The sequence below is a fragment of the Capsella rubella genome, unplaced genomic scaffold (genome assembly GCF_000375325.1).
Source record: "Capsella rubella cultivar Monte Gargano unplaced genomic scaffold, Caprub1_0 scaffold_2, whole genome shotgun sequence".
In the NCBI taxonomy this organism is placed as follows: Eukaryota; Viridiplantae; Streptophyta; class Magnoliopsida; order Brassicales; family Brassicaceae; genus Capsella; species Capsella rubella.
In genome coordinates, this window is record NW_006238922.1 from 9701907 (window position 1) to 9718007 (window position 16101).

The window sequence follows — 16101 nt, forward strand, 5'->3', positions numbered from 1 at the left end:
CTAAACGATGTGGACAAACCATGTTTTATGTACTGTACGTATCTTTAATATCAAATCCACAATTGTTTTTCCACATTTTCATTCTTATAAGAAACTTAAGAATAGTGAAAATGTGTATGGGTTGCTACTTGCTAGAATGGTAAAAATGTGTATGGATCATAGAAAATATCATTGTTTATTTTTCTTAAGTAGCAAAATAGAACAATTAATATGTTTTTGACATAATTTGATAGAGTTTAGAGAAGTACCAAATTCAACAGACGACAAATGCCAACCAAACAGCATGGACAAAGATGCAAGATGTATTGATTAGTGTCATGGTCAAGGTTATCTCGGTGGTTCTTGCAAAGGCTATATGTGTGAATGTTATACTATTGTCTGATATAAACAAACATCGATCTCATTCATTTAAATTGCTATTCACATTTGAACATGTATTTCTTCTCCAGGATACATGACTCTTTGTCAGATTTTTATCATCATAGTAAGAATAACTAGTTATTTCATACATATATATCTATAGTGACAAAACATATCTTCTTGACTACTTTATTCACCCAAATCACCTTAACACATAGTCTTCAAATACATATATGCACACACTTTACTAACATCCAGATACAACAAAGATGAATGTTCTCTCAGTACTGTAAAAATTGGGACAAACCTTAAATTTGGTTTTATTCCCACCACTCTACATTACATTTCCAGGTGAGCTTATTTCTGGTTATTCCCTGAAATAATATATATATAACGATTTCCCTCCAGGAACAGTTTTTATTTACTTACTACTTCACACAGATACAAATTACCTGCTTCTTAAGATGTTTCCCACACCTTGTAGTCTCTGCCTTCGACGGCTACGGACCAGTTTTGGGATCCGTTTGGTGGTTCGTAATGCCCTGGTCCAATCTTCATTGCAACCTTATCATCTATTATAGCTGCATAGACATCTCTCTCACTCTTGTCTATGTTCATCTTTATATATAATTCCCAAAAAAAACAAGAAAACAAAGAAGGCTGGTTTCAAGATCCGTCCGATTTTCGTAAGATATGGTTAGAGAGTGTGAGTTCCTGAAAGTTGTTTTACCTCACTCCGACAGTGGAGCTTCTGTCTGTTCCTGAGAGAGAGAAGAGAAGCAATCTCGGAATGATAATCTGAGAAGATATGGTCGAAGAAAACCGCTGGCGTTCCTGGATGCGTCAGGATGTAAGCATATCCTTGCATTTCTTTCCCTTCCGGAAATCTCCAGTGCCCCTTTAGAAACAATGAAAAATTCATTAAGATGGGCTTAAACAGAAATTTGGCGATACAGTTGAGATGGTGAGAAACAAAACCTGAGTAGAGCCAGTGTCATGATTCTCTACGAATGTTACAGCACGAGAAGGCCACCATCCAACTACACCTGGAGGCTTCCCTTTTGGGTCTGAGAGTCTCCAATACTCACATTTTTGAAGAGCCTACACACAGAAAGTTACCAGATCTTATACACCAAAACTCCAATGTTGTATCAAATGCTACAAGATGAATATTTTTAGTACCGTATGAAGAATTCCTTTGGTTGTGACATCAAAAGCACCAGCAGCTCCACTAGTTGCATTAATCCAGTCAACAATCCTTTGACGATGTGCGTCTTGATTGTAGTCCATTTCTCCATACGTGTAACTTAGCGAATCCCAATATTCACCAACCGCAAAGTACGGTTTGCTAGCATCCATATAGTCTTTCACATAACCTCCCCAAAACCCTCTTACAAAATCAAGCCTCCATCCATCATACCCAACTTCTTCTCTGCAGGTGAATCGAAATGGCAGATATAATCAGACACCAAAACCAGTCAGCAGAAATCAAAGAAGTAACAGGGGAATTTACCTCATCCAGCATAGCCATTCCTTAATATCCTTTCTAACAAAGTCCTGTGAGTGATCTATGTTTGGAGCAGCATGAAAATTATCTCCACTGCTCTTGTTTCCTCTACCCTGAAAATGTATTACCATCAGCGCTAATAGAGACCATTAGCACCTTTTCTCCCTCAAAAAAATATTAATCGAAATTAAACATAATAGAGTAGCATACTTCAGCAAAAAGGCACATTTTTCTATGAAAGAATTCTTATATAGCAATAAGATCAAAGTTCTATTTATTTATATAAGAAAAATATACCTGAAAATGAGGGTCATCTGCAACTACTGCCCTATCGTCCCAGTTCAAACGTCCTCCAAATAAATTCCATACACCATTTTGATTCTTGAAGTGTGCACAACGGTGATTCAGAACAGCATCACCCAAAACTTTGATCCCAACCTTGTGAAACTTCCTCACGGTATCTTTTAGCTCATCCATAGTTCCATATCTAGCAACAAAAACGAATGGGAAATCAGTAACTGTCATAAGACAAAAACATTTCCACTCTACCTGACCATGCATTTAGGACAACAAAAACAGCACTCCACCAGAAGTTCATTTAATCCCACAGCGCTCAACCAGAAGTTCATTTAATCCCACTTGAAGATTGAATAACCCCAGATTCATGATGAAGTTTTAAGCAACTAAGCGACAATAATAACAGTTAAGTCAAAATGTAGAGCTCACCTGGAATTCAAGTTATACAGGTCTTTAGGCATGTACCCTTCAGGTGACACAGATTCTGTCGGTGGAGGTAACCACAGAACAGTGAATCCAAGTTTAGCTAACTCACTGGCTTTTTCTTGAAGTTCCAAGTACCATCTCCCAGATTTATGGGACTCCCAGTTGAATCCCTGGCATAATATCTCAAATCCGGAGCCGGTTCCTGAGGAGATTTTAATATCAGGCTTTTCAGCCTCTGCTTCTAAAATACTTTCCTCGGTAAAAGTTGGAGTTGTGCTTCTAAATATGCTATATGCCTCCGCAGCTAATTTCTCAATTTCTTGTAGAATGTTTTCCTGCACTTCTTTTACGTTTGTCTTCTGATTCTTATGATGGGAAATGTCAATTGCCAAGTTCCTTATCTCAGTGATGATTTCATCAGTAAATCCACTAGCTGACACTTCTTTATCTGTTTTCCGTGTATGTTCACTCACTTGAGAAGCTTCAGTTTCAACAGGCGAGCTACTTGAAGTAAGGAAAGGGACATAGAAGTCTTCCCCCCTATAATTTAGCCAAGTATTTTCATTTAACTTGAGAACAAAACATAACCCTTCAAGCTTTCCATCCAGAGAGAATACTCCAAACGATCCAGTTCCATCGTCTTTTTGCTGTAGAATGTTCATATGCATAAAAACTTAGGTAATGTCACTGATAGAAGCAGAAAATAATCTAACAGAAAAGGTAAAGAAAATATTTTGGTGACAAGATGAAATGATCTCTAGGTGCCCAAAAAATATCTGGAAGCAGCCACATCAGCATCACATGGTAAAAGTAGGATGGCCCTGTCTAACATGGTGCAAAAACAAAAAACCAAATTCATTCTGTTGCTAAACATTCTAAATACTAAGTTAAAAACTAGGCATACACAACCTGAAAAATACTTGGACAATTGCCAATATGCCAGGTGCTAACCAAGAACTAATATGAATCTCACAGACTAAAATCAGAGAGACACAACACAAGTGATTCTGGCCAGATTTTCAGATATTAACATGCGACTCTTGCCAAGGAACATACTTCTACACGTACCTGTAAACGAGTGCGTAGTGCCTTGTTCTTAAACAAAGATGTTTCTTCAGGGTAAGGTTCAGATGGAATTTCCCATCTTTTACCGCCATTTTTACAAACTCCCCAGTGGACAGTAACATCACCCGGTAAATCGGTTTCAATTGATACAATGTTCTTAGATGTTTCTGGGCATTTCCTTGCAGTGACACTGACTGAGTTATCATCGGCAACATGTTTACTTACAGGCATCTCCTCGTAAAACTCTTCAAGACCTTTCCTTTCTTTTGTAGAATCAGATGAGCTCTTGCTCTTTTCTTCAACTTCTGCACCGGACTTCTCTTGTTCGAGTGGGATGTTTGAGAGCTGCCCAAGTGAACCTAGAGATCCAAGAGAAAGAAAGTCTCAGTCAGTTTGAAGATTCAATAAGTATAAGAATGAAAAATCTGCAATCCAGATAACAGGTGGCAGAAATCTAGCCTAAAGAGTAGTTCAAAGATATAGAAAACCTAGCCACATACCAAATACTTTCTTTGCTCCAATCAAATTTCCATTATGAGGAACATCGTCCACAAGAGGAACCTTAAAATCTCTTCCTTTGTGCTGATACCATGCCCCCGTTTCTTCGTCCTGAAAAACAAACATTACCACATAAATGCACAACTAAGGGCAAACGAATAACCATCTTTATAGCTAAGGGTTAAGCAAGAGAACCTTCAAAACAAAATTGAGGGCTGCTACTGAGCTTTCCAAATTTAGACTAATAGTAACTCCAAAATCTCCTTCGGATAGCTTCTCCAGAGGTGTCTCTATAGCATAGTCCTTGATGGCAATTGAACCAGGAGGTCTCATATCTTCTGGAGGTTGATCCCATTCACTGTCGAATTCAAAAAGTAGAGAACATCAAGGGAATAAAATTTTCCCCATTAGTCCACTACTTTTATGAGTAAAACCAAAAACAAAAGGTAGAAGAGGAAAAGGAAAGGACCTGCCAGTATCACCCACATATGAAACTCCCCAATGCAAAATCCATTTCCCAGGAATACTACATCCAACACTCAGCTCCCAATCATTCTCCTTCACTTGTTTCAATCGAACATAAATCTTTCCTTCTGCCTACAATTCCAAAATCGAAATCAAAATCCATTAAAATTTTAAAAAAGCACACACAAAAACCAAAACCTATGATCTTTAAGCTCATCGATCCAGGAATCAACCAATCGAGTCGATTCAACTAACAAACAGCAAATGTGAGTGAGTTCGGGGATTTTGAATACCTTTTCGATTCGCCGAACAGAGAAATTCTCCTTGAAAACCACATCATCCGATTGAGAGGTTTCCACGACGGCAGTATCGGAAGAGCCAGCGCGAATCGCTACGGACCTTCTACGCTTGGAGCTGCGAAAACCAGAGCTCGTGCCGGAACCAATCGAGTGTAGCAGTAGTAGCTTGTTGGAAGTGAAACGAGAACGGAGATTCAACGAACAAGGCAAGAAGCTTCTAGTTCCACGATAGGTTCTAGATTCATGACGATTACGAAGATGAGAATGGTGTAGAAGAGATTCAATGGGAACTGTGGACATGACAGCTCCGTGAACGAGAGAGAAGATATTTTTTTTTGCAGCGAGAGAGTGAAGAAGAGGTTTAGAGTCGTTGAAATTATTATATAAAAAATAATTCAATAAAAAAATGATATAAATACCTTTTTGGGTTTGATAAAAGGAAAAGATCCCTTTATTGAGATTCGAGTTTGAGTATTGCGTGGACTTATATAATTAAAAGACATGCCACGTAAGCTTTATGTGGGCTATACTTTTCGCGATCTCTGCCACGTCGGTAAACTTAATATATGAATATGATTTAATCGTTAAGCAAAGATCTCATTGGTTGAAATCGTAAATATCTTGAAAAGTAGTAACAACTTTTTGTTAAGCAAGTTATTTGACTAGAACTTGTACAATACACAATCACATTAATTTAATTCTTCAAATACAAATTTATGTAAAAGTGGAATGAGAAATATTCATTTTGTAATCCTATGAACAGTGATGAAAAATAATAATATTTTTTTATATAAACCAATCTTGACAAAAATGATAAATCACACTAAAATCCAAATTGTATCAGATATTTTAAATGCCAAATCTTATCCACAAACCCTCTAAAGAAGACAGAGGATCCCAGTCTCACAACTCACAAGCCTAGAAACAAGATCAACGATAAGTATTTTTAAGCACTCCATGTAGAAAAGTGAAAACAAAACGAAGAAATTATAAGTAGCAATAAAACTCTAAACCCTGAAAAGCTTTGTACTTTGAGACCTCTCTTACTCAGCAGCAGCATTACCCTGAAGAAGACCATCCCTGATCTGTGAAGCAATGTCCCTTACAGCACCTGGACCATGGGGTATGAACACCGCGTTTGATTTTGAAGAAGCACCGATTTCCTTCAATGTGTCAAAGTACTGAGTCACCAGAACCATATCCATCACGTCTTTAGAAGATGTCCCTGGGACAGACTCAGAGAAGGCGAGCACGCTGTTTCTCAGACCGTCCACAATGGCTTGTCTCTGACGGGCTATACCCATACCTGAAAGGTATTTCGATTCAGCTTCTCCCTCTGCTCTCTTGATCTGCAAAATCTTCTCTGCCTCAGCTTTCTCACTCGCCGCCTCTCTCATTCTAGAAGCTGTTTTCCACAGAAACAGAACAAAACATTGTAAGATTCTCAGCAAATACAATAGAAGTCAAAAAATGTATATCAAAAACTGAGCATACCAGCATTGATCTCATTCATTGCCCTCTTGACATGCACATCAGGCTCGATATCCACAATAAGTGTCTGAACAATCTCATACCCGTAATGAGACATAGCCTATATTATACACAACAGACATTTAGAGTCTCATATTGGTGCTTCCCATTTTCAGCAGAAATTTCAAAATTGTTGCTTTAGGAGATAGCTAGAAAGTAGTTTTACCTTTTCGAGCTCATTCTCAACGGTTTTTGCAATGTCATTCTTCTGCTCAAAGGTCGAGTCTAGATCCAGCTTAGGTACACTTGCTCGGATCACTATACAAAAAAATGGTAAATCAATTAGTTATCATAAGGCAAACACAAAAACATCAAGAAGTACAAAAAAAAAGGAGAGATATTTGAAACAAACCATCAAAAACATAAGCTTGAATCTGGTTCCTCGTGTTGCTGAGCTTGTAAAAAGCATCTTGAGCACTCTCCGGTTTGGCACGGTATTGAATTGAAGCAACAACAGTGACAAACACATTATCCTACAAATGACAAAGAAACACAAAACCATCACAACCTTCATCATTTCAATACTCTAAATAACAGCAAATCATGAACGATAGAGGAAGTGTCATCAACAGACCTTAGTTTTAGTCTCGCAACGAACATCAAGCTGTTGAACACGCAAGGAAAGGTGACCAGCGACTTGACTACCCAAGCACCAAGGCAAACAATGACAACCAGGCTCAAGAACTTCATCGAACTTCCCAAAAGTCTCCTTGATTGCTACATTCGACTGATCAACCTGAATACAACCCAAAGCTTGACCCATGTTTACTTTTTTTCCTGAAACAAATGTGACTAAAAACATTAGAAAGCATGAAAATTACAAAACTTTACAACTCAAAACCATCATCAAATTACTAGTTTAAGGGATATAAAAACAAGAAGTAAGAAACAAGACAAGATACTATAATCAAAATAATACGTCAAAGAGACAAAAACGTTAAAAAAATCATATCTTTATGCAATTTTCAACGACAAGTAGACTCAGATTCTATAAGATGACCTTAAAATTTCTGACTCTGCTCTAAAATATTATAAAGTATGGTCATAGCTGACCATAAAGCCTAAGAATTAAACAAAAAAACGCGAAAACCTACAGTCACAGAACCCACCAGAGAGGAAGAAGAAGAAGAAATCAAAATCAACCAACAAAAATGGTCAACAAAAAAGAGAAAGCCCACGAAATCAACAGTAACGAAAAGTCGAAAACACAATTAGATTATATAGAAGAGCAGAGGAGTTAGAGAAAATTACACACAAAGAGAGAATAATCTTAGACGCCGCGTAAGGTGTAGGAGGAAGCAAAGTCACAATTTTTATTAACAAAGCAGAACCAAACACAAAAGAGAAGAAAGCTGGAGGAAATTACAAAGGAAGGTTCAGCGAAATTGCTTAAGCAATTTTTGGTAATTAACGAAATTTAGGAACATAAAATCTTTTTTTGCTTTTATTGTTGTGATTCCTTCGTGATAAACCTGGTAATAAATGAGATGACAAAAAAAAAAAAAAAAAAAAAAACCTGGTAATAAATACCTCGTATTTATCTTTTAATTTTCTACTATTAAAAAGAAATTTTAGTTGACAGATGAGTAGTTGAGTACTTAATACTTATCCAATTCTTTTTCTTTCTTGACAAAATGACAACATAATTAATTTTATATTCATCTTAGCATTAAATAATTATATCAGAATTTTAGATTTTGACCCAAAAAAATTCCTAATCTGGCTTTGAATTCTATGAAACAAAGAATAATTTTTAATCTCAGATTAATTAACATTCAACACCAACCAGAAAAACCTAAATAAATGGGTTTGGTTTCCTTAACTATCTTCCAGGCCCATATTAGAATTCATTGGGCCTTGTTAGTCATTGTTTTCTAAGTAATTGTCATACACACCACAAATGGCAAAACCAGAGCATTTCCTTCAAATTTCACATCTTTCGTATGAAGTTAAATAAGCTCAACGCGTATTACAAAAGTTTCCAAGCTTAGGTCTATTTCGTACAGAACAAGAAACAATTCAAAGTAAGACTAAAGCAAGTTAAATATCCCATTCGCTGTACATTCCTTGTCCAACGATATAAAACAAGAAATCCAAATCCCCCAAATATTTACCTAACCACAAACATAACTACTTGCATCCCCATTCATCTCTTATATAACAGCCGCTCAAGTTATAAAAACATTTTCTTCTCTAATAATTATTAAAAAAAAAAGGCTCAAAAGTGAACCATTCGATTTTAACTTCTCGAACCGGTTGATCTATACTTGTAACGCATTGCCCAGAAGAGATAGTGCAAGAAGTTAGCTGCACTTAGAACACTCATTAGCCAATAGAAGTAGTCTAGTTTGTAACGGTTTATGCTCTTTCCTCTGAGCCATGGTGTATTCCCTGAGCTCCCTGTGATGCTATTTACTATCGATACGATCACCGAGCTTAGATAATACCCCATTGCCAAGGAAGCCCACGAGAGAGATGTCGCTAGAGATCTCATAGAGGAAGGTGCTTCTGTAAAGAAATACTCTAGTAGTCCAGCTAGTGTGAAGAGATCAGCTGACCCTAGGAAAAGATACTGAAGAGCGATCCATAGGAAAGTGACCGGTAAGGTTTCTTTCGAGTCAAGCAAGCCTTCGTCTTTCGCCACTCCCTTCCGTTTAATCTCAACTAGTGCTGCAACCGCCATTGCTAGTATCGAAAGAACTAAACCTACTCCGATTCTTTGTAGATGAGTGACTCCTGTTTCGGTTTTGGTAGCTTTTCGAGCAAATGGGATAATGAGATGGTCGTAAATAGGTGCAAGGATCATGATGAAAACAACGGGGAAGACTGGTAAAGATGCTGGAGGAATCTTTAGGTTTCCTATCTTTGTGTTCATCGAAGCAGCTTGTTGGACGGAGAACGTTGAGAGTTGAGCTAAGCAACAGTTAAGCATGATGGTGCAAGCAAATATGGGAAGCATTTTCAACACAATCTTAACGTCCTCGACTTGTTGGACCGTGCATGCTAACAATCTATGGACTGGTTTCTCATCGGCGGCTCCGTTTAAACATCTTAAACTGTTGGTTAGTTGTGGCGCCTGAGGAGGCATGACTTCTTCTTGACGTGGCTTTTCAACTTCTCCTTGTGATTCAGCTTCTTCTTTTTTCCCTTTTGGTACACAATGATTAGATGGACTAACTGCCATATTCACAACTGCATTGCTTGCACTTCCACTAGCGAAGCACTTAACTGAAGCCGCAATAAGAACCTGATCAGTCAAAAAAATGATACACATTACTTATAGGGTATAAAGTTATTCTATCAATCTCAAAGTTCAAGAACTAAAGAGTTCAAAGCAAACCTTGGAGATTGTGGTGAGTGGGCTTCCACATGGAATCTTGTTCCTATAGTATTTTGATCCCGAGAGAAAAATGAGAATCGAGACGAAGATAGCAATGGTGGAGACACCAAAACCCCATTCCCATCCTTTGTTGTCTTCTAACCAAACCACAAACGTAACGGCGACGAGTGCTCCACAAGCAAGACAAAAGACGAAGTAGTTAAAAAACGTCGACCTCTGTTTCCGACCTTTAGGCGTACTCTCATCAAACTGTTCAGCTCCATGAGATGGTAAAGACCCTTTTATACCTCCCACTCCCAAAGCCACAAGGTACAATCCCACGAACAGCATCGCTTCCTTTGAACCACTCACTTCTGCGCACATGGCACCATCGCAAGATGGAGGCATTAAAGACGGTGTACGAGCTTGAATTGTGAGTACGATCAGTCCCTGCACGTTTTCCCAAATCACATTGGCTTATATTAAAACTGGATTTGTTAAAATCATTAATTAGAAACAACGGTTTTTTTGGGAGTAACAAAGAATAGTATGGGGATACGGGACCAAGGCACGTGAGAGAGTTTAACCCTTGTGGTGCGTGAGAGTCAGACCAGCGACGTGATACAAATAATTGAAACCGTTACGAACGATGAAACGTCGTTATTAAATGAGGTATGGACAAAACCTAATCTTCGTGTGGTCGTGTCATTGGCCAATGCCTTTTCTCGAAGAAATAACTTCAGTTACACTGACGTAACGTAACACCGGGGATTCTAAACATTTTGGACTCTAGTATATGTTATATCCAATGAATACTTCTTATCATATAAGTAACTGACTCAAATTTAGTAAAACTAGAAGTGATAATGAAATTATAAGCTAAGTCAGCTATATACTACATGAACCATCAAAATCTAACTATCTATAATGGGGAAGAGACTAAAGAGTGTTTGCGTTTGCGTCCGTATAAGAAAGAGCACGAAACGCTTTACCCACTACAAGAGAGCATTAAGAGCCTCAACTGTACTTAAGAACTACAAGTTTGTTTTGTCTTTTGTACCATTAAGTGGCAGAGTCACGAGGGTACGAGTGGCAAGATGTTATATAAGTGGACACTATAGTTTCATACCCTATCAAACGTAAAGACAAGATAACAAAAACAATTAAAAAGGTTGTTGTTGTGTTATTTACTGGGGAAACCCAAAGAAAAAAAGAGTTTTGAAATTTCCTCTTTTGACCCTGAGATTGTGACACTTGAAAAAATAAAACTACGGTAGGTCCTCGTTTCAACATACGATTTTGTAATATATGTTTAGTCACGTATGTGTCGTGTGTTAGGATCATAAAAACAAAGCATTTGCGTATAGATACGGATACGGTACCGTATCAGAGTCACGCTCCTTCTTTGCTTTTGTCCTTTTTATCAGCATACCAATGCACGCATGGTTCGTTGGATTTTTGCTTACAACCATAATCTTTTTTTTCATATGTGATAATTTTGTTTTTTTATACATGTATATCTTTCTCTATAGTTAGATAGATATACATGTGGATCTATTGTAATGTGAACGGATTTATGATTGTGGTGGCTAGAGACATAAACAAAAAAGTCAACGTTAGCTAGTAACTTAGAACTTAAGCTAAACTAAAGTAATCTAACTGATAACAGAGTTTCTGAATATTTTTATAAGAGTTAAGTGATTTATAAGAATAGTTAAGGAGAGGTTTACCAAGAACTCGATGGAGGCTGAGATGAGGAAGATTTGAAAAGTGGAGAAGAAAGCATCGGAGAGGAAACCACCGAGGAGAGCTAGGAGAAAAGCTGTGCCCATGAAGTTTGTAACGTCATTTGCCGATTTGGATGGAGACATGTGCATGTACTCTCTTAGGTATAGCACAAGATTACTCGCATTCGCCAAATACGCTAGATTCTCTAATATCTCCACCACTTCACATGATAACAATAAAAATCAATAACAATGATTCATAAAGAGAATCGTTTTATATAATATAAATGTGTGGTTGATAAAAGAAGACGATGCATCAATAGAGAATCAAAGGGTAGATTAGGAATTTTTGAAACTGACCTAAGACGAAAGAAGCGGCGAGCATGCCACCGTGACGGCCTTTCACGGCTGTTCTGTTTCTCCAGTCTGAGTAGCCTTCCCATCTTGAGACCTCTTCTTCCACTTCCTGTAATTATAGAGCAAAGAAAACAAGAAACAAAACCAAACTTTGAGAAATAAAAGACATATATTACTATATAAAGAAACAATCATCACACATAGTATTTTGATTTCTTGAAACGATGAAGGGAGCTAGCAAAAATAATGTGAGAAGCTTCAAGAACCCACCATTCTCTCTTTCTCTTTCTTTTCTTTCTCTCAAACTTTGAGGTAGAGGAAAGATTAAAAATAAATTGGTTTGATGAAATATAAAAGAGTGAAAGTGAGAAGGGGTATTAGGGGAATTTAAAGGAGAAGAAGGGATTGAGGAAGGGTCCAATTGGGTGAGAAGAAAGGAGAATTTGGGCCATCTTTATTATTAGAAAATGACTTCATGTTGTATATAGTTTATTTCTTTATGCTCTTCTTAGGAAATGACATTGTTTTTGCTCCTCTTTGAGGGGAAAAAAATATAGCTTTATTTCTTTGTTTTTAGGGCACTAAAGATGATAGTAATTCCACGAATTTATAAAGCTAGGTTAATAATATAGTGGTGGAATAAAGACTAATCAATCATTTTTGTTTGTTTACCTTTACTTAATTGGCAAGTTGAATGTAATTTGAAATGAGGCTTCCAAATTCCAATAAATAATACATATTTTCTCTATTTTAATTATTAGTTTTCTTCCAAAGTTTTTATCATGTCAAAATTTTTATATATTTTCTAATTTTTATTGGTTAAAATAATAAAATACTTAAAATAAAATTGAAATTTTTAGTAAATATCTATATTAAAAATTTTGATATCTAAAAGAAAACGGAAAGAATTAAGAATATAACATGTGTATGATTGAATTTGTCTTTTTATCCTCCACATGGTGATATGGTAACAAATGTTTAGGATTTGATTGGGTTATTTTTGATTACTCATCACATCATAATATATTCGACAATAAATTCTTCTAGAGAGTTCAAAGAATGGCATTGATTGTTTCACGTAAAATTTTTTACTTTCAGTCTACCACATTTTTGTCTCGACATAATTATCAAATAAAAAACAATAAAAGATTTGGGTTTGGTTTGTTTAATGGAGAAGGATGCAAGTAAATCCAAAAAAAATAAATAAAAAGTTGACGGGCAAGATAAAGGTGATGGAAGGGAATCAAACCCTCCACTTAATAAGATTTAAAATAAATTTTAGTGAAATTAACTTTTTTGACTAAAACAAAAAACGAAGTAGAACATTCACTTAATCTAGACCTATACTGATTCCTCAATTCTATTCATGGCAGTATTTGGCTTTGCAAGACAACAAATAAAGTTTTGTTACTAATTACCTCTTTTTAAACGTTTTTAATTCATTTTAGTTAGAATCATAACTAAACTATATTTGTGTTTGTAAGGTTAATAACGAACTATATATGTTTATGGCTTAGCTTATATTCGTGAACCCTTTTTTCTGTATTACTTTTTTCTCTTAGCAATTTGTGTAAGAGCTTTTGTGATCGTATTTTTAATTTGAAAGATGGTATACATTGTTATCTCTATGATGGTTTTCACCAAAAGATCTTGCTTTCGAAATTCCATTGGTTTTGGAGACGTGTAGACTACGTATAACTTTATTGTTACACACAGTGAGAAGAAAAAAGTTCATTTAAATTTTTATCATTTGTATAAACTAAAATATTTTTATTTGTATTGTCGATGTACCAAAAATTCAAATTAAAATTTCGTATAGACATTAAAAGAGCTACTTGCGATTAAGAAATATAACCATTAACATGGAATAGATACAAGAATATGCTGAAACTTTTAACTAATGTTTTTTTCTTCTTCTTTTCGCTAGTGCTATTATACTATTCTTCAGAATTGAATATTTTGATTATTTTCAGTGCCATATACGTATATGTGTCTAGTACGTGTACATTTGTCGAAGTATATGATTCAAAATCACAAGGCTCTCAATTTAACGACCATGACCACGAGGGTCTTTTTATAAACGAAGAATCTAATACTGTTTGGGAAGACTTTAACATTAAAGTGATCTCATGCAAAGTAAAGAAACACAAGTTGCATAGACAAGTGTCGTGTTTTCTTATCCATGCAAATAATTTATTTTGATTTCTTGATTTATCTCCTCTCCATTTTGGAATTTTAATACAAAACCTTGTTCAGTCTCTATTACAAACTTTTTTCTCCTCAAGACTTTATTGTTGTGGTTAATTACATAAACAACAAACCATATAGGCCACAGTTGTCAATGAGAATTACAATATTCTGGTGAATTATATAAATCTTGAAATATATATATAGCCGCAATATTTATTTTCCAAGATTTAACTATACGTGGGTTCATTTATAAACAGTTATTGAAAATTTGACTAATCGTACCACACGATAAGATAAATGAATTTCTTCACCAAAGTGTTGAAGACTCGAGCAAATTCATATTTTTATAATTTTGTAGAAAATATTGTTTTTCAGCTGTTCAAAAAAAACATTGTTTTCAATTATAAAATCGTATAAAATACCTAACAAAATCATTAAAAAAGGTACACCGTGCTGGAAAATAAAACAAAAAGATATTCAAATTGAAGCTTTTTAGAGGTTTGAAGGACACAACAAATACCAACCATTCTCCACTTCTGCTTAATTGTGGCAGTGACCGACCCTCTCTTTTCTATGATATATTATTTCTTTCGTTTTCATATTTTTCTTACAACTCTTTTCTCTCTTTTCATAAAGCATACAACAAATTGGTATTAAAATACACGAAATATTTCATAACCCAAAGTCTTTTGGACTGCCCGTGAAATTTATATCTTTTTCTTCTTTCATATTTATATATAATAAACAAAAAAAATCGTCTGTATATGAGCTGTGATATGTTTGACCGCTGACTTCTCAATTTCATGGACCTGACTTGAAGCTGGGATAGTTTTATTAATTTTTATGAATACTCTTTTTTTTTCTTTTATATATTTCTTATATTATCAGTTCTAAAGTTTGGGGCCAACCTTGCAGGCGTATGCAGACTTGCATAACCAATGATATAGGTTAGAAAGTTGTATAATGTTAAAATTTTGCATATATTTATTTGTACCTGAATTATTGGACGGTCTAGCTTAGTCAGCAGCACTCATTAAGTCATTGTCTAAAACAAAACATTAGAAGATCTAAAGTTGATGATCTAAAACAAAACATGATGATTTTGTACAATGACTAATGAGTAATATCAAAAGTTGGCTTTCATGGGAAATTGTTTCTATTTCCAATAATTCGATTTTGAAAGACATATGAATTTTCTAATCAAAACCAATGATCAACATTTATTCTACTTCGACGTAAAGTATCCTCGTTTTCTTTTAAATTATTAGATTAAAAATACATAATGTTAAAAAAAAAATAAGATACTGTTATAGAAAAGATTTTTTTTTTTTCAATTTATTGTATGTTCGTTTATTCTTATAGATATCATGACTTCATGAGTATTTTACCTAGTACTAGAGTCCTAGTCAAACCAAATAATCATACCATATATGTAATCCAAAGAAGTATAATCCACTTTAATGACAATTTGTCAAAATGTACACATAAGTTAACACATGATCCACTAGTTGAGGTTTTGAAAAGAGTTCTCATTTTACTAATTATCAACCGAAACAAATAATTAAATGAGAAGAGGTCAAGATCAAGATGTGGTTGCAAATGAGTTTACCATGGATTCATATTGAGTCTTAGCCCCAGCTAGATAATGCCACGTTAAAATTTTATATAGCTCACGAATAATATTCGATGTGTGGATAATTCAAAGTTGACTCTTACACAATAACATGAGGATTAGTTGTTTGTTTCTGTTCGCTGTGAAAGAGATTTCTTGTAGGTACGTACGTTCAATAATATCTCTAAAATACTTTTATGATGATAGTGATCGTATAAGTTTGACGAAACTATTTTTTATGCAGAAAAAAAGTCACTGAAAAATTCATGCTATATTATCCTTATACATTGATTTTTAGAAATTTTACTCTTAATTACATCTACAAAACTTTTCTTAACATCTTCATGATACATCTACTAAAATATATGGTATGGGAAATTATACAACTCAAAAGCTTTTTAACATCATCCTTTAATTCTTGTACTACAATCGGATCCATAATTTTTAAT

At 35.2% G+C, this 16101-nt stretch overlaps 3 protein-coding genes across 5 annotated transcripts; all 3 read right to left on the reverse strand.

The window, feature by feature from the left end:
- Window positions 1–520: 520 nt before the first annotated feature.
- Window positions 521–5269, reverse strand: LOC17894648 (alpha-amylase 3, chloroplastic). The gene is made up of 12 exons (XM_006300646.2): window positions 4912–5269; window positions 4623–4750; window positions 4349–4511; window positions 4156–4264; window positions 3659–4014; window positions 2594–3237; window positions 2165–2354; window positions 1874–1980; window positions 1543–1792; window positions 1339–1461; window positions 1091–1258; window positions 521–978 (listed from the first exon to the last, which is right to left on the reverse strand). Exons 1-12 carry the CDS (start codon window positions 5215–5217, stop codon window positions 820–822), a joined length of 2703 nt encoding a protein of 900 aa, XP_006300708.1. The 5' UTR covers window positions 5218–5269; the 3' UTR covers window positions 521–819.
- Window positions 5270–5680: 411 nt separating this feature from the next.
- Window positions 5681–7840, reverse strand: LOC17895880 (hypersensitive-induced response protein 2). 3 transcript variants are annotated; one of them, XM_023787405.1, is made up of 6 exons: window positions 7703–7840; window positions 7022–7224; window positions 6800–6920; window positions 6614–6705; window positions 6412–6508; window positions 5681–6322 (listed from the first exon to the last, which is right to left on the reverse strand). In XM_023787405.1, the coding sequence occupies exons 2-6, from the start codon at window positions 7208–7210 to the stop codon at window positions 5961–5963; spliced, it is 861 nt and encodes a 286-aa protein (XP_023643173.1). In that variant the 5' UTR covers window positions 7211–7224; window positions 7703–7840; the 3' UTR covers window positions 5681–5960. The 3 variants fall into 3 exon arrangements, with proteins under 3 accessions (XP_023643173.1, XP_006302641.1, XP_023643174.1); XM_006302579.2 differs by having other exon boundaries at window positions 7699–7840; XM_023787406.1 differs by lacking the exon at window positions 7703–7840 and adding an exon at window positions 7557–7656.
- Window positions 7841–8384: 544 nt separating this feature from the next.
- LOC17895265 (protein NRT1/ PTR FAMILY 4.6) lies at window positions 8385–12164 on the reverse strand. The gene is made up of 5 exons (XM_006301991.2): window positions 12121–12164; window positions 11854–11959; window positions 11497–11714; window positions 9788–10216; window positions 8385–9694 (listed from the first exon to the last, which is right to left on the reverse strand). The coding sequence occupies exons 1-5, from the start codon at window positions 12121–12123 to the stop codon at window positions 8687–8689; spliced, it is 1764 nt and encodes a 587-aa protein (XP_006302053.1). The 5' UTR covers window positions 12124–12164; the 3' UTR covers window positions 8385–8686.
- Window positions 12165–16101: the final 3937 nt, after the last annotated feature.

What these genes read in the sequence shown, in the direction of transcription:
- LOC17894648 (XM_006300646.2), bottom strand. Translation starts at nt 5,217, where the DNA reads ATGTCCACAGTTCCCATTGAATCTCTTCTACACCATTCTCATCTTCGT. An exon ending in CCCTCAATTTTGTTTTGAAG is followed by an intron (nt 4,265 to 4,348) that starts GTTCTCTTGCTT and finishes TTTGTTTTTCAG; the next exon opens with GACGAAGAAACGGGGGCATG. An exon ending in CAGATGACCCTCATTTTCAG is followed by an intron (nt 1,981 to 2,164) that starts GTATATTTTTCT and finishes ATACATTTTCAG; the next exon opens with GGTAGAGGAAACAAGAGCAG.
- LOC17895880 (XM_023787405.1), bottom strand. Translation starts at nt 7,210, where the DNA reads ATGGGTCAAGCTTTGGGTTGTATTCAGGTTGATCAGTCGAATGTAGCA. An exon ending in TCAAGCTTATGTTTTTGATG is followed by an intron (nt 6,706 to 6,799) that starts GTTTGTTTCAAA and finishes TTTTTTGTATAG; the next exon opens with TGATCCGAGCAAGTGTACCT. An exon ending in AATGAATGAGATCAATGCTG is followed by an intron (nt 6,323 to 6,411) that starts GTATGCTCAGTT and finishes TGTGGAAAACAG; the next exon opens with CTTCTAGAATGAGAGAGGCG.
- LOC17895265 (XM_006301991.2), bottom strand. An exon ending in CAGCCTCCATCGAGTTCTTG is followed by an intron (nt 10,217 to 11,496) that starts GTAAACCTCTCC and finishes GAAAACGTGCAG; the next exon opens with GGACTGATCGTACTCACAAT. An exon ending in CACTCACCACAATCTCCAAG is followed by an intron (nt 9,695 to 9,787) that starts GTTTGCTTTGAA and finishes TTGACTGATCAG; the next exon opens with GTTCTTATTGCGGCTTCAGT.